The 24,829-nt window shown below is 36.9% G+C and overlaps 1 protein-coding gene across 1 annotated transcript in view; it reads left to right on the top strand.

Moving 5' to 3' along the window:
• LOC106971974 (uncharacterized) overlaps nt 1–24,829 on the top strand; it is a 328,414-nt gene that overhangs the window by 133,610 nt on the left and 169,975 nt on the right. Inside the window, exons 6-7 of the mRNA XM_053223149.1 lie at nt 20,113–20,214; nt 22,103–22,133. Of these exons, the coding sequence (XP_053079124.1) occupies nt 20,113–20,214; nt 22,103–22,133 (133 nt within the window). The remainder of the gene's footprint in view (nt 1–20,112; nt 20,215–22,102; nt 22,134–24,829) is intronic.

Below are 24,829 nucleotides of genomic sequence, written 5' to 3'. Positions count from 1 at the left end.
ATGAATGAGCTCCAACAAGATTTCAGGTGTTTGAGGGCAGTGGGCGTATCATATTCTTGTGTCTTTTGAAGCATACAGTATTTGTACATAGTAGGTATTCTTTTTTTAGAAAAAAAATTAATGTTTATTTATTTTTGAGACAGTGAGAGACAGAACATGAACGGGGGGAGGGGCAGAGAGAGAGGGAGACACATAATCCAAAGCAGGCTCCAGGCTCTGAGCTGTCGGCACAGAGCCCGACGAGGGGCTCGAACCCATGGACCGTGAGATCACGACCTGAGCTGAAGTCGGATACTCAACTGACTGAGCCACCCCGGCACCCCCGTAGTATCAATAGATACTTCTAAAATACAAAATAAAATGAAATGTGAAACTTTGGTTATAGAGATGCAACAAGGTTTATTGTAAACTCAGTTTACCAAAAATGAGTACAAGGAAATGTCAAGATAATCTTAAGAGTCAAATCTTGGTAATAGTAGCTTCTAAAATTTGAAATAGACCTGGCTGAGAAGACCCATCAATTCAGAGAAAGAGATACTATTTTCACATTACCTATAAATGGGGAGCCCATCACTGGTAATGAATAAGAAAATACATATCAATGTTTTATGATTTTACAATTTTATGTTTATTTTTTATTTTCTCCCTTCTTTAATATTCAAAAGCAGTATTTTACGGAAACCTTTTCTTTTTTTTTTTTTTAATTAATATTTATTTACTTTTGAGATATATATAGAGAGAGACAGAATGTGAGTGGGGAGGGGCAGAGAGAGAGGGAGACAGAATATGAAGCAGGGTCCAGGCTCTGAGCTGTCAGTGCAGGGCCCTAGGCGGGGCTGAACTCACCCACAGCAACATCATGACCTGAGCCAAGGTCAGACAGTTAACTGACTGAGCCACCCTGGCGCCCCATTAGGTAAAATTTTTCTAAAGAGAGAAGTGAGCTCAGAAACTCCCTTCCTTGAAGCATGGCCAAATTGGACAAAGCTCATTCTCAAGTAGAATGCCTTCTAAGAATTCCCAGGGTATATAGGCATGCATGGGGACCTCCACAAATACATCTGTTTTCTGTTATAGTAACTGCAAACTTGGTTATTTTAAAGACCAAGTACACAGTTCTCCAGATTATTTTTGATATTTCTAAGTGAAAATAGCTATATTGGCCTTTCTAATTATAGAATGCCACTATAAGCTCTTTATTAAGAAAATCATAGAATTTAAAAACTATATGTAAAAGTCTAGTTCTCAGAAAGCATGTGTGTCTATTCTGCAGCCATATTAAATGCATACACACTCACCTTCCTTTTATTAATCATTGCCATGTAACCTAAGTTGCTTAAATTATTCATTCACTGTAGAAATGAAAAATAGATTTGGTAAATAAATAGATCAGCACTTCAAACTTAGGAGAAAATATACATAATAAAAGAGTTAAAAAATTTGAAAACCTGGCAAGTAGTATTCTTGAATTCATATTAGCTTACTTGAGTTACTGGAAATCTTTCATGTTTGCTGTTAATTCAGATGGAAGTTGCTGGGTTAGTCAAAGGTCACTGCAATGTACATGGCCAAATAGATTAATTTTATTTGTATTGCATAATATATTTTGCATATTGTCGTTCATTCAATTACCAATAACCTGTTGTGGTAGATTAAAGGTGGCTGTAACTTTTTTGCTGTTCCCCCCGCTGAAAAGTGAGCTCCATGTTTTCTCCCCTTCAGTCTGAGAGGTGGGGGGAGAAGTCCGTGACTGCTTAATCGATAGAATATTATGGAAGAGATGCTCTCATTTTCTAGGTGTAAGTTCTGGTTTTAAAAGACTTGAAAGGACAGGTAGCTTCACTTCCTGTCTTACTGGAAACCATGCTCGTAGAGCCCTGAGGTGCTACGTAAAAAATTTCCTAAGAGGCTACCTTGCTAGAGAGGAAGGAGAGGCCTTGTTAACAACAGGAGAGAGAGAGAGCCCCTGAACTGGGTCTAGCTTTCCCTTTGTCTTTGCCAATGTGCTTGGCTTGTGAGAGAAGCCATCTTGGACCCTCCAGTTCAGGTCAGCCACCAGATAAATACCACCCAGTGGCCCCAGCTGATGCTGTGTGGAGCAGATGAGTCACTTTGCGGAATCATGCCTCTTTTCTTGATCCACAGAATTGGCAGATATGGGAAAATATTGTTTCAAGCCACTAATGTTTGCATTAATTTTTGTAACTGAAGAACTTATTTCTTTAGCCCCTTATATGACCAAGTATATATGACCAAGTATATCAAGAGCTGGAGGAATAAAGTCAGGACGTTCTCTGTAAATTGTGTAGGTGGCTATTACACACTGAAACTTGTGTGCTTAAGGGGAAAAAATCATTTTATTTCTAAGTTCAGCTTTGGATCCCCCAAAAGGCATTTGGATCTTGGCTAGTCCTTTAGTTATGCTATCTACACGTAAAAAGGTAGGTGTAGAAGATGAAAGTGGATAGAGAGGGGGCCGTTATGGACTGAATTATATCTCCTGAATTGTGGCTGTATTTGGAGAAAGGGTCTTTAAAGTGGTAATTAAGTTAAAACGAGGTCTTTAGTGTGAGCCCTAATCCAATATGGCTGCTGTCCTTATAGGAAGAGGAGTTTAAGACGCAGACACACACCCTGGAAGACCATGTGAGGGAGACTGACTAAAATTAACCCTGTCAACACCTTGACCTTGCGCTTCTAGTCTCCAGAACTGCCAGAAAATAAATTGCTGCTGTTTAAGTGACTCAGCCTATGGTACTTTGCTATGACAGCCCAAGAAAATGAATACAGGAGCTCATGAACAACTGGTGACAGTGAATTACCCTTTTTTTTTTTTTTTTTCCCAGTTGGAAAGAAGAAGTAATGATAGATTTTAACCTTTTAGAATTCTATGTGTAAATCCGGCATCATTGACATAGGGTCTGGCTCTCCTATTCCTTTGGCGTAGCCGCATTATATGTAGGTAAGTTTTGGCTAATTGTAGGGCACAAATAGTTACCTCAGAAATTCCACAGAAAACCTGACTTAGATTCACTGTACTATCAGACTATTTCATGTATCTATAGAATTTTAAGAAGTCTATCAACCAGTTAATATTTATACATCAGTGTGGCAAGGTATCATTATTATAGTAGTAGATGGGCACCATTTTTGTTTTACTGGAGGGAAATCCAATATGAATAAAATAGCAACTTTTCAAACATGACATTTAATCCATGCATGTAAATCAAACTGGGAATCTATTATTCATTATTAAAAGGGTGGCATATTTTTATTACATTGAGAATGAAACACAAATACTGTGAAAAATTTAGTGCCTCTTCTTGAAATTTTAAGACACTTATCATGTAGTCAGCTAACCGATACTGGCACTCATTTTAAAATATAGCCATGAAATTAATAAGTTTGATGTTTTATGCCTGAAAAGAGGATGCTCAATTTCAGTGAACTAGGCAAATTTATTTTTTATTTAAAGCTTCCTAAATACTTAAGATGGTAAAGTACTTCAGTAACGTTCTGATTCCAATATGTATATGAAGAATATAGTTCATATTCTTGTCATTATTAGTCACGGCCACAGTGTTCTTCCCTGAAGTGCTTTCTGAAAACTGCATATATCAGAAACTGATTAAAATGACCTAAAGTATTAATTCTTAAAATATGATGAACCCAACATTTTGCAAGAGGTTATTTTCTGTGTGACATTTAATACCAAAAAAAAAAAAAATAAAATGATTTTAGTAACTCATAAGATGGGGCAGTCTTAGGACACTTAGAGCCTGAGCATCATTGCTTTTATTGATTATTGATTATTACCATTAGTAACGAATAATCCTGGAGTATAGCATGCAGCTTTAGAAAGTTTTCCGTTATATCAGTTGGAGGAAGGCTTTTTTCTCATCAATTCTTGGACAGGTCACTTCTGTTGGTCAAGAGGGCCCCCAGACTTGTGGGAACGGAATTTGCAGATGGTTTTTCCCATATGGCGTGGTTGGTCGTGGGGCATCCTGCTCTTGTCCAAGGTCTGGCTCTTCTACTTACTAGTGCTCAGCACTTTAGGAAAACACTGAATCTCGCTGGCCTCAGTTCCCTCATGTGTACAATGGGAATCTAATACCTAATTCATAGGGGTTTTGTGAGCATTAAATAATATGGTGCACAAATCGCTTAGTGTAGTGGGTTACATGTAGGAAATAATTGGTTGCTCTAATTATTTTTATCATTATGACAATAATCTGCCATGTGGAACGTTCTCTGTTTCCCTCTGAGTTAGGTTTCTGCGGCTCTTCCCTTCAAGAAGTATTAGTTAATCCATCCTTGATTTATTTAAGACAACTCAATTTTCGTTACATTTATTTGATGCTCTTTTGCCTCTGCTCCTTGCTACTAAGTGGTGTGAGGGGTTCAAGGCCATCCGTGTAGAAGGTCACTTTATCACTGTGCCTCATATCCTCTCGCAGAGAGGAAGAGTATGTATAACTGAGTACCTACAGCGTGTCAGTTTCTTCACCGTATGCTTAATATACACTATCAATGCAAACTTCACATCACCCAATCTATTGTTAAACCCATTTTGCAGGTAAGAGAAACTGAGGTTTTGGACACGGGGATTTGCCCATACGTTTGAAGCTGAGATTGAAACCCAGGTGTGAATAACCCCACAGAGTAAACACCAATGTTCACAATCCACCCTAAAGGAAGCAGCAAGAACTGATATATTGGTTTTTCTCTCTCTCTAAATTACTCATCAATGCCCATTATATTTCTTTTTTATTTTTACCAGACTTATTTCTATTTCTAATGCCAAAACTCTCTCTCTCTTCCCTGTACTTTTGGAGGACAGATCTTGTATCATGTAGTAAACTAACATTTGGGAATGAGGCTGTTACAGTACATGCTAAGATCTTAAGAATATTTGATAACACTGGAATGGAAACCTTTTGGGAGTAAGAGTTGGGTCTATTTTGTTCACTGCTGTATCTAGCACCTAGAAATGTGGCTGTCTCAAATATTTCTTTTTTAAAAATTTTTTTAATGTTTTTATTTATTTTTGAGACAGAGAGAGACAGAGCATGAGCAGGGGAGGGGCAGAGAGAGAGGGAGACACAGAATCCAAAGCAGGCTCCAGGCTCTGAGCTGTCGGCACAGAGCCCGACGAGGGGCTCGAACTCAAGGACTGTGAGATCATGACCTGAGCCGAAGTGGGACACTTAACTGACTGAGCCACCCAGGTGCCCCTCAAATATTTCTAAAACGAGCAAATCTAAAAAGTCCAGGGTCTCAGTGCAGACTTTAAGTAGTCAGCTATTGCCTGCCTTTTAGTTGAAATGTTTTTAACTTTAAAACTGTTTTTGGTGTTTTATGCAGATTCACATTCTTTATTTTATTGGAAATGATTCTGATGTGCCATAAATCCATCCTTGCCCTTTGTGTCTGTTCTCTACATCTGTTCACATTTGCTGTATTCAGAGTTAAGAATGCCCTAGTTACAAAATAGTAGTTCTTCACCGCGTTGCATGCCATTCAACAATCAAATCATTCTGAATTCTCTAAAGAGGAGAAACTTGCTTCTATATTTGAACTCACTCACATTCAGAGGGGATATGTTTTAATGTTTCAACATCTACACAAAATGCTTTACAATTACTTTTAAGGCCCTAATTCTCATATGAACACCGAGTGGAGCCACAAAGGGCTGAGAAAAGTTAAAGAATTTCTCCAAGGTCGCATGTCCTGTTAAGTGTGAAGAAAAGGGCCAGTGATCTTTTCCTACCAAGCAGTAGTCAGTGACTTTTCAACTGATGGGTCTCTGAAAGCTCATGGTGGGAGCAGGGAAATGATTTCTGGTCAAACAAAATCATCATTGGAACTCAAGGGCCAGTAAGGGTCTATTTAATAAACTGCAAATCAGATCATGTCAAGCCTTTGCTTAAGATCTCCCCGGGGCGCCTGGGTGGCTCAGTCAGTTAAGCCTCCGACTTCAGCTCAGGTCATGATCTCGCGGTCCGTGGGTTCGAGCCCCGCGTCGGGTTCTGTGCTGACAGCTCAGAGCCTGGAGCCTGTTTCAGATTCTGTGTCTCCCTCTTTCTCTGACCCTCCCCTGTTCATGCTCTCTCTCTGTCTCAAAAATAATAAATAAATGTTAAAAACAAAAGATCTCCCAGTGGCTCTCCATTACATTTAGAATAAAATACAAATTCCTTGTGGGTTTCACTCCAGCCTCACTTTCCATTCTCTGAACACAACCAGCTCATTCTTGTTGTAGGGCCACTGAATTAGTGGTGGCTTCCTACCTACTAGGGTTCCTCCCTCAACTGTGACATGGCTGGTTTCAGGTTAAGTATCACTGTCTTAGACTAGATTTTCTTAACAGATTTATTCCTTCTCTGGTCATTTTCTAGTGCATCACAATTTTATCTTTGTTATTTCAATATCAGTAGTGGTAAATTAGAACATTTATTGCTATTAAAATGGTCTGATGTGTTATTGATTATCCCTTCCCGCATCAAATTATAGATTAACGAGAACTAGAAGCTTCTTTGTCTTTATTCAATTATTTTTATTCTCAGTGCCAAAAATGGTGCTTAAATGCAGTATGAACATTTAATAAAATGTGTGTGAGTGAATGAATGAATGAATGAATGGAAATACATAGTGAATTTGGATTATCATTTTTGATATAGTCAAATCAACAATTTAGTACCTGAGAAAACATGAGCCAATCATTACTTTCCTAAATCTTTTTTTCCCCATCACCTGTGAAATGGGCTAATATCAATTATATAAAAGGATTGACGTGATCAGATGTGATAATATGCCTTTAAGAACTTTGTAACATAGAAAATGTGGCATAGGTATGACTATTATTACTAGATGTCTTTGGTACAAAGTGGTTGCCCAAAGGAAAAATGTTGATAAGCAATTATTGCCAAAAGTTTTCTCCTTTCCAAATGATGCATTTGTCTGCTCCTTTGTAAAACCATTTGTGGTTAATTTGTTGGTCTTTGATCTAATCATGCTGCAGATGTTCAGAAATGCCATCTTTTTGTGCATTGAGGCTCAGTCACTGGGGTTTGTAAAAGTAATGGGCTGTGCCCAATTTTTCCCCAATGTGTTCAACTCTCAGGGACAATGAGGGGGAAATTTATCTTTTGTCTAACAAGGAGAAACTGAAAAGAAAATTCAACTTTTTGTTTTCACAGTCAAAAAAAGGGGGGGGGGTGTGGAAATCCCAGAACTGAATTTCCTAAATTAAAATATTCAATTAGATTTTGCCATCTCCCTGGAGTGAAATATTCTTAGTTGAACATTTGAGTAGCATGTAGAGATGAGTTATGACACATTGAGGTTGAGGTCAGGTAATGGAATTTCGATATAATGAGATGGCATGCCATATATTTCTTTTTGGTTTCAGTCACGTGTGATGGGAAATGGAGGAAAGGTCATATTTTTCAGCCTGTAATTATTCAGGTCTGAATCAGTTTGATTTTCAAGAGAAAGGTGGTTGCCCTATGCTGTGTAAGTCACGCGATCAAGGACACACAAATCTGTCTTATCTTTGTGTCCATATTAGATGGTGATACTCAAAGTGTGGTCTGAAGGACCACCTGAATCACCTTACCTTGGCATGCTTGTTAAAATTCACATTCCTGAGACTCACCCCAACCTTATTGATTCAAGATGAGAACAAGGCCTGGAAATCTGCATTTTTCATCAGCACCCTTGGGTAATTCTTAAACAAATTAAATTTGGGGGACTGCTAGTCTAGAGCCTTGAGGATGTCATTGTATGATTGCTGATGTTTCTCAGATGATTACAGTTTGTTGTTGAGAAGTCAAAAAATTAGACCCGGGACTGGAGGTTTTGAGAGATCATAGAGTTGTGACCCCATTTCAGGAAGATTTTTGTTCAGAATTACTATTTTGTAAGTTATCTGGTGAATCTAGCCCTTCAGAAAGAACTCATTCTTTAATTAAGGATACTGGACAATGGGGTTTTATTGAAATAAAAAATGTTTTTTCTCGGTCAGTCCCGTGTGTACTTTCAATGCCTGACCTCAAAGTGAACCATTTAAGAGAGAACAGGCCGAAACACGTGGAGAAAGAGCCCTAGCTCCTCAGTTTGTAGGAATCACGAAGAGAAGTAAATAGGACAGAGAAGAATCCCCTTGAGCCTTTTCTCCGTGAATCCAAGGCAGGCTTTTTGCTGTAGCACCTCCTACATCAGGAAGCATATCCTGAATGGCCCTGCTGTAGATTGCCAAGAGTCAGACACTAGCCCTACCGTGGACATCTATTGTCTGTGTGACCTTGAACTCAATCTCTTTGTCTCATTTGTGTCCTTCACAAAATGGAGCTAATAATAAAATCCTCTTCTTAGAATTATTGTGGTGATGGAGTTGGCAAGGGTAAAGCGATTGAAAGGGTTCCTTGCATTTCATCAACTTCCGATAAATGTCAACTATTGACATACTGCCTTTTAGGATTAAGGAAAACCAAAGGAAATCCATTTTCTAAAACAGGGAACTAGAAATACTACAGTTGCACCTGAGAGCGCGTGGTTTTCCAGTGGTGTGGGAAGGAAGATTTTCTCTCGGAAACTATTGTAGCTGTTACCACCCTCCGTCCTTGATCCCTAGTCCAAGAAAAGTTTCCAAGAGTCATTACTTTATTTTATCCCACAGCAGAAAGACTGAGGATTAGAACTAATGTGCCTATTTATTTATCTTGGCTGAGGGACTGGAAAGGAAAACAATGGTACTATAAAACTTTCACTGGATCACCTAGGTTACCTTGGGCTGTGGCATCAATTCCCAATCATCTGTCCAGAGTTGTCTGCCTCAGAAAGAACATGTTGCTATTTCTACTGAAAATTAAGTGTATTTCTTTACCTCCTGGACTCCCCTTATTCTTTGAATGTTAGTCCTAGAAGACGCTGTTTAGTTCACTTCCCAGTCTGTGTAGCTGCCGCCTTCCCTTTATCACCACTGTCCTCCCTTCTCTTCCACTACTAAATGCTACCATGGCCAGCATTTAATAAATGGCAAAATCAAGATCCTGAGATGGTAGGTTACCCATGTAAGTGATCAGTTGATATTTGATCTCATGTTTGTTTGAGGCCAAAGCCCATGATTTTAACCACTAAGATATATAGCTTCTCTTTTAAAGTTGGAAAGCACTTAAACGGAATGGGTTTGAACAATGAGGACTGAAGTAATCCATGTTTAAGGTCAAGTTAAAGTCAATGCACCTAAATGAACCATTTAAGGTGCATTTAGAAGAATTGGAAGCAAAGAAATGTGCAGATAGCCCCATTGTCGACCTACCTTGAACAACATAAGCATTATTGAGTATTCTGCTTCTCTACGGAGGTACACATTATATGAGTATCTGCATGTTCCTCAGCTATTGACTTGGTCATGAACCTGACAAAAACCACTACATCCCTGACTTTATCTCTGGTGACTGAGACTGGTGGCTCGAAGCTCTTTGGTCATAGTAATCATCTTGATAGAACAGCGAAGACTGAACTTGAGTCAATACAAAGCAGGCCAATGAATCAGTGTACCTCAGCTTGGTTATTCTACAGAAACAAACAAAAAACCCTCAAAACATCTCAGTGGCTTAATACAATAGAACTTATTTTTCACCTAAACTCCATGTCCACTTTAGGAAAGCTGGGGGTTCTGTTTTAGCCATTCTCATTCTGAGTCAAAGACTGATTGAAAGATCGCTGTCTGGAACATCATTTGTCACTGTGACAAAGGGCAGAACAAGAGAACTCTGGAGGGTCTAGAACCAATGATAAACGCTCTGGCCTAGAAGTGATACTTGTTATGTTCACTCACAGATCATTGGACAGAACTAGTTCAAGGGCCCACCCACCCACAAAGGAGCTAGGAAGCGCAACCCTACCATATGTTTAGAAATATTTGATGAACAGAAAATATTAGAAATATTTGACAAACAGCATTAATGACAATATGGCTTCTTAGGAGTGATCGGAGCTTCCTAACAGTTAGAACTATTCCCGCAGGCATTAATTTACCTCATGAATTGGCAAACCTTCCCATCAGCCAGTGTAGGGTTCAGATGGAGAATGAGCAACTGTCTTGCATGTTATACAACAAATTTCTAACAGAGCAAGGGGTCGAATATAACACGGTTTCTCAATTTTTGTGTTGTATCTGCCACCTGTGCCTTTATTAGATTGCCTGTATTCCTCAACAAAATTTCTAAAAATGCCCTTTTCTGAAGTCACTGTGTATTTGTCCCTCTTTTCTTATTATTGTTATTATTTCCTTTACATTTAGGGACTTTAAAATTCTGAGAACATCTTAGTAATTGTTATGAAAATGTGTAAGGCTCCTAGCCCATGTCCGGGCCATCTCTGCCTGTACTTCTGCTTGAGAACCTGTAGATTAGAAATTGTTACCTCAAAGGTATTGTTCAAGATACTTTGGTTATAATGAGCAAAACTTGGGAGAGGAAGAAGGATTGCCTGACAAAAGGGTGTTGTGAGAAGATAACAGACTGTGTGTGTGTGTGTTTGTGTGTGTGTGTGATGGGCAAACATCTGAGAAAATAATTTTGACTATACTTTATTTGTATATATTTGATATTTTAATTATATTATTATTTAATTATATTTAATTAAAATAATATATGTTTATTGTGAAATAATGCTAGAAAGTTAGATTGTGGTGAGGGTGCATTAGGGCCTTTAATATGATGCTAAGGAACTACAAGTTATACGATAAATATAAGTTGACAAAAAGATGTCAATTAGGTAAGAACCAGCCTACCCAAGAAGCAAAAAGTGGAGCTTATTCTTAACAGAAGTTTCTGCAAATTTTTTGTTTAGTGCCAGAGACCAAAGTAACTTTACATGACCAGACTACAGAACAACAACAACAAAATGAAAGTAGAATTTTCCATATGATATAAATATTTTTATATGACATCCAGGAGTTCACAATGAGGGAATAAGGATACTTGACCATACTTGGCCCTTTGACCACCAATAATAAACTTTTCTGTTACATATCATAGATGGCCCTACATTTTTAAGGTTTTTATCTCTGGTTTTCATCAGTTTGACTCTGATAAGCTAGGTATTATTTCCTTCTTTTATTTTGTCTTCTTGGGGTTTTCTGAGCTTTTTGGTTTTGTGGGTTGATGTCTTTCATCAATTTTCGAAAATCCTCAGCCACCGTCTCTTCAAAATTGTTCTCTGCACCATTGTCTTTCTTTTTTTCTTTCAGGACTCCAATTCTGTGTGTTCATTATTTTCCCACGGGTCTTACATGTCCTGATCTGGTAATTTCTTTTTTTCTTTTTTCATTCTTTTTTTCTTTGTGCTTCAGTTGGGATATTTTTTTGATCTCTCTTAGAATTCATCCATCCTTTCCCTGCTATGTCCATTTCTACTGTGAAGTCCACTCAATAAACTTTTCATTTCAAAGTACTTTATTGTTTTTCAAGAAAATTATTATTAAAAAAGTAATTGTTATTATTATTAATTATTATTTTAGAGAACTTTTAAAAAGTTCCCTCTTGGAGTTTCTTCCTCCTCATGGTTTACTTCTATCTTTTCCTTTATTTCTTTATCTCAATTATGATTGTTTAATGTCTTTGTCTGTTAATTTTACCAGCCAGGTCAGCTGTGGGTCGGTCTCCATTGGCTGTTATCTTTTATCTAGACGTCACATGTTCCTGTTTCTGTGGCTGCATCTTTGCCAAACATGGTGTATAAATGAACTGTGAAGACTGAAGTAGAAGATATTTATCCCCCACTAAAAAGCTGTCTCTGTCAGGCAGCTGTGGTGAGGGGATGATGTCTCTGGTTAGAATTAAGCTAAGTTGGGGTTAAGTTGTAGCTTTGGTTAGTGTTAATTCATCCTTGGTTTTCAAAAGTTTTGAGGTGTAAAAAATCCCTCCTTCTAGTCGGGTTTGGTATCCAAGCACCGTGTAACTGTAGGCTTCTGCCCTGCTCCCTCGCCCTGCCTGAAGATGTCTGGGCCACTGGAGATCTCCCTTTGGCTCTCACCCTGGGCCCAATTACTCACATGCGGCCGAGCGCTGGATACAAGTGCTAAGGTTGAGAATTGGTAGATGATGAGGACTCGTTCTGTGTCTGGGGCTCCTATGTGTTCAGTATTCCACATTAGGCCAAGATGGCTAAGCATTCAGCTAGATTCTCCATTTACTTGCGAAGCCTCCTACCCAGTGACAAGTCTGCTTCTTCATCTATTTCCTAAGATTAAAAGCCACCTCTAGTCCAAGGTCATATATGAAGGGCTTACCCCTCTCTGAGATTTAGTTTTCCCTAAATTTCTTTGTGCCCTAGTTCCCCAGTGGGTTCAATAATATGCACAATTTTGTAATTTAGCCAGTGTCTTTTCTGTGTTATAGTGAGAATTACGGTCATTTCTGACCACCCTCCTCATAAAGCAGAAGCAGCACTTTGAAGGTCTTCTGTTGGTGAAATTACTTTGTTAATTTTTTTTCTGATCGTAAAAATAACAATCTTTTTCAAAATTGCAGAAAGTCCAGAAAATTGAAGAATACTTTATCGATATGCATTTTCATCATTTTGTAAGGCTTACCCTAATCCTCTCTGAGTTGCTTCAATCTCCAGGTATCTGGTGTCCCAAGAATTTTACTTTCTCTTCCAATTTTCCAGGTAGGCTTCAGCCTTCCAAATTCTTGTTTTCTTCTTGGATTTTGCTTGTTCTCTACTCTCCTTTCACATGTACCTTCTACCACATGGAAGGTGAAATGCATCACCTTTATGCTATACAGTGAACTCTAGGTCTGTAGTGTGTTTTCCTTCCAAAAGTAGGCCCTTCTTGGTACTCAGAAAATAAAGGTATTATTCCAAGGACATTATGACCCCCAACCACCGGGACTGATGAGATGGCATTGGTGGATGGTAGAGACCCATGCATTTATTTCCCTCATTTTATAGTACTCACTTATGAAGCTATTGTAAAATACTCATGGAACTATCACACCATAAGATAGCTGTGGAAATATCCAGGTTGGTGGAGAGGATTCTCTGAGAGATACAATGAAACTCGGTGATCCTTTCTTGCTGAAGAGGAAAAGAATGAGTCCCAAGCTACACATTACAGAGCAACAGATCTCTCCTGTGATACAGGGCGAGGGAAAGAGACTACAAGAATAAATAAGATAAGACAACTGTTGTCAGATAAATTCCTTTATTTGATAACATATAGCTCTTTTCCTCCTTTTCAATCAATATCAGTGACTAGATTTTTGTTCATATATTTATTTTTTTTAGGGCTGTCAAGGTAGCTTCATGTGACTCTTCTATCTTGTAAAATAGGCTGCCGTGGAATTTCCTTTCGTGCATGAGGACTGGCTTCTCATGGACACATGCTGCCTGGCGTTATTAGGTTTTGTTTAGCGGCCTTGAACTGTCGTTCCTCACGCAGAATGATACTGGTGTTTTACAAGGTTACAGATGAATTTTAACCTCGATAGGTTCTTTTCTTCTTTATTAAATACACTAATCTGATTCGTCTTAGAGATAATTGAAATAAAGGCTTAAAATAATAATAATACTAGCTATGTGCATTTCATGTTTTTATGACCTTTTTTTTTTTGTATTTATTGTCCAACCCAATGGTTGTATCAATTTACCGAGGAAGATGCTTATACCCTTGTCTTTTATTGAGGAGGAAACTTGAGTGCATGGAAACCTTGATTTAAAAAAAAAGTGACTAGCCCAAGACCACAGAAACTTAATGATAGAATTGGGTCAGTACTGGTCAAATTCTTACTTTATCTATTTTGGATGTATAGCTGAGTAAGATCAGGTTAGTAGTAGAGAGGCATTTTTAAAGGCACCGATAAGAGTAGAAGAAATTATTATAATGGCATCGGTTCAGCTTTATTTTTAAATGATGATTCAAAACAGGTTTCTGACTTCATTTCTCCTCCTCCTCCTTCTCAGTTAGCTTTGATTCTCTTATCACAAAGGTTACTCACAGCCAACTAGCCAAATGAAAAGTATGGCTTGATTAAGAATCTCTTTTGTCAGTAATTTGTGTCTAATGTTTTTAGCTTTCCCATGGGCTGTTGTAGAAAATGGTAAATCTGGTTTAAATGAAACCTGATCCTGTTAATGGTTTAATAGCAGCTGCCACAGGGTTATGGTATTTTTCAACAGATGCTTCTGTTTCATTTTAAACATAAACTGAGTCTTGGAATATTTACATAAATCATATAAAATATGGCTACACACTTTTGGCTAAATATATTGTTATAAAATAGTCTTAGGCAAGTCCCTATCTTTGTCCATTTACAATTATTCACATAGAATTTGAAAAAGAAACCCAAGCCTATGCTCTATTAAAAAAAAAGATTATTCACTTTCCTGAAATTCTTTTTTAAAAGGCCAAAGGGCAAGCTCCATCTCTACATCTGGGGACCTGAACAATGATTTGGTCAATCGGATCATTTCATCCATCTTTATGCCTAACACTATTTATTTAGCATGGACAAATTGCTTATACAGTGACGTGCAGTACAGTTTCAACTGAAATAAACAGGAGAGTCACATAATTAAATGGGACACTATTTTTCCTTGAAGAGGTAGACGTTGTAATAGTAATTTAAGCTATCATTATACCTAGGATTAGTTTCTCTGGAGTGCGATAGCTCAACCATTTTGTATCTATTTTATTTTTTTAAATGTTTATTTATTTATTTGGAGAGGGGAGAGCGAGGGAGGGAGAGAGAGAGAGAGAGACAGAGAGACAGAGAATCCCAAGCAGGCTCTTCGCTATCAGTGCAGACCCCAACATGGGGCTTGATTCCATGAACCATGAAATCATGACCTGAGCAGAAATCAAGAGTTGGACGCTTAACCAGCTAAGCTGCCCAGGCACCCAAGTTCAACCATTTTTTTTAAAGCATTTCTTCTGTGTAAAGGACTCGTTTGGGGTACGAGAAGACTACAAAGATGAGTGGCAGGCAAGTAAAACGATGATGGTGACAACTGATAGAAATAGTTATACTATAGAAGCAGCAGCTCAAGCAAAAGGAACCGGAAGTTCAGTATACCGTGTTAGGTAACTTACGAAGTGCAGAATCTTGAATGGGCGGGATCAAGTTTGTTGCTTGGGTCACATTTTCATGCTGGCATGTTGCTCGATTAATTTGGGCTGGAAAGGTTATGCATGCAAATACATCCAATAGTGAATTTTTCTTCAATTTTTTTTTTTTTTGATTTGGGTGTAATTGACACACGATGTTTCATCCGTTTCACGTGTATAATGTAGTGAACCAAGTTTACACCTGATGCTATGCTCCCCACACATGTAGGTACCATTTGTCCCCACACGCCCCTATTACATTATCACTGACTACATTCCTTATGCTGTGTCTTTTATTCCAATGACTCATGCAGTCCATAACTGGAAGTCTGTATCTCACCCTCTCCTTCACGCATTTTGTTCATCCCCACCAGCCTCCTCCCCTCTGGCAACCATCAGTTTGTTCTCTGTGTTTCCTCATCTGATTCTGCTTTTTGTTTGTTTATTTCTTTGTTTTTTTTTCAGAGTCCATGCACATGTGAACTCATATAGTATTTGTCTTTGTCAGTCTGACTTACTCTCTAGTCTAGGTTCATCCATATTGTTGAAAATAGTATGATCCCATCCTTTTTAATGCCTGTGTGATATCCCTACACACACACACACACACACACACACACACACACCCCAAATCCCCCTTATCCATTTGTCCGTCAATGGGCTCTTAGGTTGCTTCCACATCTTGGCTATAATAAATAATGATGCTGTGCAAAACAGTATGGAGTTTCCTCAAAAAAGTAGAAATACCATGGGATCTCATAATTCCACTACTGGCTATTAATCAAAGAAACAAAAACACTAATTTGGAAGGATATGTGCACCCCTACGTTTATTGCAACATTATTGACAATAGTGAATTTTTAAGGGCAACCAATGGAACTAAAACCCAACTCTGTCCTTAATTCTAAATTATATATAGGTGCCATTGAATGTAGCACATTTCTGTGTACAAGCATCCCGATCTCCCCTTGCCTTGGTATCCTTCCCTAGGCACTCCCTCCGAAGAAAGATGTGAAACCCGGCATGGCGTTCTTGTTTGAACTCTGTCTCCTTCGTGGGAAATATGCTTCTTTTGACTGGGTTGTGGGCTGGGCAGCCTTCCCTGTGTGTGATAACAACTTTGATGTAGTGGACGGGAAATTCAAGTGTCCCCTTCTCCGAGGTCATTATGACCAGAAATTCGACAGCTTCAGGAAAATGGAAGATTTGATGTGCCGGGACTTGGACCACTGGCTGTGCAATCTCTACTTTCAGGTTTGTAATATGATTTTTTTTCAAATGTTTTATTTATTTTTGAGAGAGCAAAAGTGGGGGAGGGGCAGAGAGAGAGGGACAGAGGATCTGAAGCAGGCTGACAGCAGTGAGCCCCATGTGGGGCTTGAACTCACGAACTGCGAGATCATGACCTGAGCCGAAGTCAGATGGACACTCAACCGACTGAGCCACACAGATGTGCCTGTGATATGATTTAGTAAGTAAAGAACTTAAATTTTTTCTGAAACCGGGGCGCCTGGGTGACTCAGGCATTTAAGCGTCCGACTTTAGCTCAGGTCATGATCTTGTTGTCTGTGAGTTTGAGTCCCGCATCCGGCTCTGTGCTGACAGCTCAGAGCCAGGAGCCTGCTTTGGATTCTGTGCCTCCCTCTCTCTCTGCACCTTCCCTGCTTGCACTCCGTCTCTCTCTGTCTCTGTCTCTCTTTCTATCAAAAATAAACATTATTTTTTCTAAAACTGCTTATTTCTAGCGTTTAGCTGACTTTCGTGCTATTGAAAATTTCAATATGTATCATAAATCTGTGAAAGCATTTACATCTTAATGCTTTCTTAATGCTGATTAAATTGATGTCTACAAATAAGGAATAAAATTCCAGAATTAGAGGAAATTTAAAGATAATTTAACCCAAACTTCTATGTCATGAGCAGGCTGAGAAGGGCACCCAAATCCTTCAATTCTCTGTTTATAATCTGCTGCTGCCGGATCTGATCTGTCTCATCAACTTGGGTATAGGGCGATGGTGTTTCCTTATCCAATGTACTAATTGAGCTCCTACTTTGTGTTGGGCATTGCTTGTTCTAGAAATACAAAAGAAATGAGATAGAGTCTGTGCCTTCCTGATGCTCGCCACTTATTTGATGAGACAAGCATGTGTTCATACATAAGATAATTAATGACCCACATTTCCACGGGATGAAAATGGTCTTCACCAAACTCCCTTTGCCATACATATCACTTCAAAGCATGCTGTCTTAATTACCTCAAGAATTAAAAGCAAAACACACTCCCAAAAAACCCTTGGGTGAACACCATTTATTTGTACATATTTGGAAATTTATTTTCTAACCAAGTCTTTTAGCAGAAATGTCATTGCAGAAATTCATTCTAGGAAGACACCGCGGAGGATCAAAAAAAAAAAAAAATGACAGCATACCTTAAGTGTAAAGCATTCCAACAGAATTTTAGTTTATTTCAGTCCTCTATGTCCAAATTTATTCTTTCTGATTATGATGGTTTTCCACAGCGCCCATATCAGAAAATGCTATGATTTTTTTTTTCTTCCTTACCTGAGTGTTTGACACTTCCCTGTCTGTCTGTCTGTCTGTCTATCTAGCTAACTAGCTAGGTTGCTATCAATCTAATCTAATGCATGTATGTATGTACATGTATATATATATATATATATATATATATATATATATATATATGTATTATGTGTGTATGTATGTATCGTCTATCTATCACTGTCATCTACCCACCTAAGTGATTGAACTATTAAATACGGACATTTCCAGGAAACACATGTAGTTTTGGCTTAAAAATCAACAGCTATATATCCTTCTTATGTGATGGTCTTCCCGTTTCCTGTGTATTTTATGTTGAATCAACCGGCATGTTTCCCCCTCTTAGCGAATACCATTATAATGTTTTGCTGAAATATCTTTTTGAGATATTATGGGTTGCTGTTAAGAAAACAAATATAAATATAAATATGTACCTTTCTACTCATTTTAAAAATAGTCACCATTCTGGGATAAATCTGACTGTATATTGGAATTATGTAGGAAACTTTAGAAATAGTCCAAATCTTGTTCTCAGAGATTTTGATTCAATTGTTTTGAGGTGGGGTATCAGGATCCGAAGTTTATAAAACCTTCTATGGTTTAGAAATGCTGATATGAATACATTTGAAAAGGGAGACCATTAGAAATGAATTCAAAGGAGTTATTGAAAAATCCCTCAAATTTTGAAGTGAGCTAACCCAAACAAAATATTTTATAAGTGGATGATTTGAATACCGCATTAAAAAATCAAAATGAAATAAAATACAGTTATAAAAGCAAATAAATTTTGATATAGGTTTACTAGTGAATGTGAAAGGCATCTATGATTTTTTTACTATTTGTTCCCTAAAATTCAGTGTTATGTTAACTATGGCAAGGTCATTTCGGTAGTGCTGGTATTGATTATAAAGACATAAGTATGTTATATTTAAGATAAATCAAGAAGTGATGTTTAAACTTTATAAGGTCAAGAAAACTAGCTATTTGCAAAACAACATTAGAAAGCTTGATTTCACTAAAATTTACTTGATTTGAACACATTACTAAAATTTTCCTTTTTCTTTTCTGACTCCCTTAAAAAATGGTGAAATGTAGTATTATGGCTTATCTGTAGAGCCCACTGGTCATTATTCATTACAGATGATTGTAATTGTCCACTGACTTTCTTATTTGTTATTAAATGTTTTCTCTCTGTATATTTCATGGGGGGGGGGGGCCGTGAGTCTTATCAAGGAGAACAGTGTCATTATTTAAGATAGGATTTTCTGATTGTCAGCAGCATAAGTAGGAATGCATTTGCTTCTTTTTCATGAGGATAAAAATGAAATATTTTTATCTTGAAATCCGATTTTCCTCTTATGTGAAATTCTTAAATATTAGGAATTTTCCAATGTGAGTCTTCTCAAATGCAATTTTTGAACAAGTAAATGTAATTTTTGAGTACTCCTTTTGGAGTTTCTCAGGAAAAAAAAAGTAACTTGGATTAGAGAAGAGAAAAGATAGGTAAATGGGACACTAGAACAGGAAAGTCATTTCTGTAATGCAGCCTTAGGAGATATTAAGGGAAATAAGTCAGATAAATTATGATCATTTCCCTCCTGTGTCTGTGAGTGGAAAAAAAATATCACACTCAAAGAGATTGTGGCCAACCCAGAGCACGTAGCTAATCCATGACCTCACATGTTCTACCATGTTGCTTTTAGGGATAGAATTCAGGCTCACAGTCCAAGTGTGGAGACTGGGGAACAGGTCTGATTCGTCCCCCTAGGGTATGTGAAAAAATACAAGGGGAGAAATTATGCAAGCAAAATAACCTTTAACTTTTCCCTGGCAAAAGTTCCTCACTTTCTTAAATATTTCACTTCCAATGTCATGGAGTTTTTCCACCAAGCACTTTATTATTAAATTTGTAAACATAGAGAGATGTTAAAAAAATTGCACAGTGAAACCCATACAGTCACCCCTAGAGTCTACAATTTTGTCTTTTATTTTTGAACTAAAAACGTTGTTTCTTGGAGATAGTAAATACAGAATGAATATTTGCTAACTTGATCCCAGTGTAAGTATCAGATAGTGTTATTTGCAAGAAGATATTAAGGAAAATTATAAGGTAAAACAAAGGAAAAACTAAGAACTAAATAGAGCAATGAAAATATCTAAAGCAATTATGTAAATCGTTACTACAAAAAAGGCATACTTTGTAAAGCCGCCAAACAAAAGCAATTATAAGTTTCGGAAAATTGATTCGCCATTGACCTTTTAGAGTTTGCAAATAGTATCATTGTTCTAGGGTAAAATTCACTGTGTGTGAAATATTTTCAACAGTTTAGATAAGAGATTTATCTCTTAATAGGTTATTAAACTTCCTCTGTGTTTGGATGATCAAACAACCTATGAAAGGCAGACTCAGCTTCCTCCCGAATTTCCAGTTTCTTTAATGGCTGGAGCAGAGACAGCAGAATCAGGCGTGGAGAATACGGCTGGCCTTTCAGAGAAACAAACAGAAGAAAACATTTGTTCATCCCTGGATGGTAAGGCTAAAATCCTCCCTACGCTCTTCTCAGGGTTAGTTGACTGTCTTCAGCATTCTATTACTAATATTTCAAGTTGTGTTATATTGTAGAAAACTGAGAAAGAAATTTTAATTATTAATGTAGTTATTTCTATGCCATGCTGCTTAAAGAGAATGTAATCATTGACAAGAATATTAGTTTCCATACTGCATAATTATTTACTAACTATAATCAACTGTAGAATTACTTCATTGAAACACAGGTCTTTCTCCACGGACTTGTGGCTTAAAGTAAAGCTCTAGAACTTTCTTGCTTGCTCACAAGAGTGGTAACCAACAAATGGCTATGAAAGAGAACATACTCTTATAAAGCAGTCTTCAACTAATATAGTTTATTTCATAAAGCTGCTTTCAAAGACTGGCTTAATCAAGCACTGAATAAGCAAATAACATTCTCTGAACTAGTTAATGTACAGCTTACAGAAGGGATATATTAGCGATTACTATTATTTTTTGCGAAAGAATTATTTCCTTTACCAAAAGATGTACAAGATTCTTTAACAGGTTGTATCTTCTAGCAGTAATAATAATACCAGGAGCAAGAGTATGGGCTGAACTGGTAGTACAACTAATATTAGAAGACTTACCAGTAATAATAATTACATGTGATACATGTCTTTCCTGTGCCAGGCACTATAGTAAGGACTTTATTTTTTAGCTTGGAAATTAGCAAATATTTCAAACATATGGTTCAGCAAATAACATATACCAGTAATAGTAACCAGCTGTGTCCATTCTTGCTACTTTGCCATCTTTGCTCTACGCCTTTTCTTTTAAAAAGTAACATTTTAGGGGAACCGGGGTGGCTGTCTGTTGGGCGCCAGACTCTTGATTTTGCCTCAGGTCATGATCTTGGGGTTCGTGAATTTGAGCTCCGCATTCGGCTCTGAGCCGGTGGCACGGAGCCTGCTTCGGATTCTCTCTCCTTCTCTCTCTGTCCCTCCCCCACTTGCATGAGCATGCATAAGAGTGCATTCTGTCTCTCTCTCTCAAAATAAATAAACATTTTTTTTAAAGTAACATTTTACATGTGATTCAGGTCACCTGTGAACTGCTTGCTACTTATGTTCCAACCCTCTTAGACTTCCTATTGATAGTTTCCGTGTATGTTTCAATACATTTCCTACAGATGTATGTAATTATCAGCAATGTATAATGTCTTTTCTATGTTTTTAAAGGTTATGTAAGTAACCATGCTTTATACCTATTTCTGCAACTTTATTTTCTCTCAGCATTATCCTTGAGATTTACACAGCTCACACACACACACACTTATATATATTTTGGTTTATTGATACCTTTGCCGTATAATTGCATACATAGCAATGTGCATGATTTTAACAAAATGTGTTTATTTTTATTTTATATGTTGTTTCAAGTTTGGCTCAATTGTAAACAAGATTACAGTGTTTATTCTTGGACATGTTCTCCTTAAGCACATAGGTGCGAATTTCACTAGCATCTATCTACCTAGGAGAGGAATCACTGAATCACAGGGCACACACTTCACTGCCATCAAAATTGTATCAATTTGCCCTTCTAACAGATGTCTAGGATCTTGTTTGGCTCACATCCTATCAATCTTTGTTACAGTCAGTTTTGCCAATTCAGTTGCAATGAAATATCTCTTTGCTTGAATTAGAATATTCCTGAATATGACTAAGTTTGACCATTTTTTCCAAATGTTTCTTTGACCATTTCATTTTTATCTTCTGTGAACTGTCTATACCTATATTTTGTTCGCTTTTCCTCTGGGTCATTTTTTTCTTTTCTTTTTTAAAAAATTGTTTTAACGTTCATTTATTTTTGAGAGAGAGAGAACATGAGTGGGAGAGGGGCAGAGAGAGAGGGAGACACAGAATCTGAAGCAGGGTCCAGGCTCTGAGCTGTCAGCACAGAGCCCGAAGTGGGGCTTGAACCCACAAGCTGTGAGATTATGACCTCGGCTGAAGTCGGACACTTAACTGACTGAGCCACCCAGGTGCCCCTAAAACTTTTTCTTACTAATCTGTAAGAGTTCTGGACTTTTTTTTTTTTTTAATGTGAAATGAGTCATGGGAAGCACTTGATTTCTAATTCAATCTTTGATTGTTACTGATTATTCACTCATTCCATTTAATTCATTTAAAAAAATCAATTGAATTAACTTATAGTATTATTGTGCATATAATCTATAGTAATACTATGACTATATATGATTATATATAATGTATAATATACGTATTTAATTTAGATTAGATTATATACATATGTACATAATACAATATATGTTATGATATATACGTGTATTAAGTCTATAATATATGTTATACATTATACCCATGATATATGTATATTACATTTGTGTTCGTAGTTTATTATCTTTAAAGCTTATTTCCTTTTGTTCCAGTTTTCTTGACTAGGGAATACACTCAGATTGCTCAAAATAAAATCTGCGTCCCACTAGAAACTAGTTCTTCTCCTTGAAGGAAACCAATGTTTTCTGAGTATTACTCTATAGATATTTTATGTTTCTATAGGAAAATACATAAAAATACTATTGTAATTTTTCAATACCACTATTACAGTCTTCTTTTCATTATTCATATTGGTTAATATATGCCTTCTTCGCTTTTCTTTATCAGTTTTGGTTGGGTTTTATCTTTTTATTCATTTTTTTAAACATTTACAACTGCTATCTATCTCCACCAAGACTCCCTCTCCGTTGATCTTTTGTTTTCCATGTATTTATACTTAGCTTTATTATTTCTGTACTCCTATTTTCTTCAGGTTTGGGGGAAGAGTTACTTTTCAGTCCTGATTTGAAAGCTTGAGTTATTTATCTTCAGTTTTATTTATATGGTAGATATGGGTGAAATCACGAATTCTGACCTAGATCTGTGCATTTGTCCTTACAGTGCTATCAATATTGTGTTATATATTTTAGATGTGTTGTTAAATGCATGCAATTTTATGATTATTAGTTTATATGTAATTATTTCTCTCATACAGATGTAGTCTCTCTCTATGTGCCTATTAATGCTTCAATTTTTATTCTATTTCTTCTGCTGTTAATACTACCACCTAATTTTTTTTGATAAATGTTTTATGGCATATGTTGTTTTTCTAATATTTATTTAAAAAAAATAAAATTTGAGATAACTGGGTGGCTCAGTCAGTTAAGCATCTGACTTTGGCTTGGGTCATGATCTTGTGGTTGGTGAGTTCGAGCCCTGCATTGGGATTTGTGCTGACAGCTCAGAGCCTGGAGCCTGCTTCGGATTCTGCGTCTCCCTGTCTCTCTGCCCCTCCCTCACTTGCACTCTCTCTCTCTCTCTTCCTCTCAAAAATAAATAAACATTAATAAAAATTAAAAAAAAATACAGCCCATCTTTAAAAAAATAAATTAAAATTAAAAATTAAAATTCATCTGTGGTGTTCTTTTGAGTATGGCTTAGCAGCATGAATCTAGATTTTAGTTTTGTATTCAAGACAAGTAGTTAATTAATGTGTCTTTTAATAGATGAGTTTAATTTTTTGTAATTATTGTTATTGCTGTTACATTTGTACTTGCTGATAACATTTTTTTTTTGCAATTTAGTTTTGCCACCTTATTTGTTTGCTTTTAAAAAATACTTTATTTCCTGCATTTCTCTTTCACCAAAAATAATTTTATTTTGTTTATCCTCTGCTGTTTATCATCTATAGATTTTATTAATTATTTCAGATGTCATCCTGAATTTTCTTATCTACATTTTTAACTAAAAGTTGTTTTTTTTTTTAAGTTTATTCATTTTGAGAGAGAGTGAGTGAGCATGAATGGGGGACAAGCAGAGAAAGAGGGAGAGAGAGAATCTCAAGCAGGCCCTGCACTGCCAGTGGGAAGCCGGACTAGGGGACTGAACTCACAAAGTGTAAGATCATGACTAGAGTCAAAATCAAGAGTTGGATGCTTAACTGACTGAGCCACCCAGGCACCCCTAAAAATTGTTTTACAAAATCTAACTCCATCTGGTTTTTCTATTCTCTTCCTAAACATGACAAGGACTTTTGGTATATTTTGCCTACCTATTAAACACCTCCATGTACTCTCATATTATTGTTGGCTATGCTTTCAGTTCACTCTTTCATTAAACAGAAAACTCAGTTATTTTTTTTTTTTTTTACTCTCAAGAGAAAATTAATTTACGGACACATTTCATCAATATTTGTGCTTCATAGTCTTTTTATATAGCTTGTCTTCACTCTGGTTCCACTTTTCTTCTTGTTGAAAAAAATCTTTTGTAATTCATTTAGAGTTTGGGTCTATAAGTAGCAAACTCTCTTAGCCATTGTATATCTGAAAAAGTCTTTATTCTTTCTTACTTTTCCTCTTTTTCACCATTTATCCATGTATTCATTCTAGAATAGTAATAACTTTCCCTCACTATTTTCTCCAGTGTCTTTTGTGTCTGTTGAAGCTGATGAGAAGTTGGTATTAAGTGGGTAGCAACTGAAGGATCTTAAGAAGGGAAGTGATGTATTTCAATTTCCATTTTAGACAGTTCCCTCTGGTAATTTTTAGGAGGGTTTATTTGAAGAGGGCATGTCTAAAA

Source organism: Acinonyx jubatus, chromosome B2 (assembly GCF_027475565.1).
Source record: "Acinonyx jubatus isolate Ajub_Pintada_27869175 chromosome B2, VMU_Ajub_asm_v1.0, whole genome shotgun sequence".
NCBI classification, from domain to species: domain Eukaryota; kingdom Metazoa; phylum Chordata; class Mammalia; order Carnivora; family Felidae; genus Acinonyx; species Acinonyx jubatus.
This window is presented reverse-complemented; position numbering and strand designations above follow the sequence as displayed.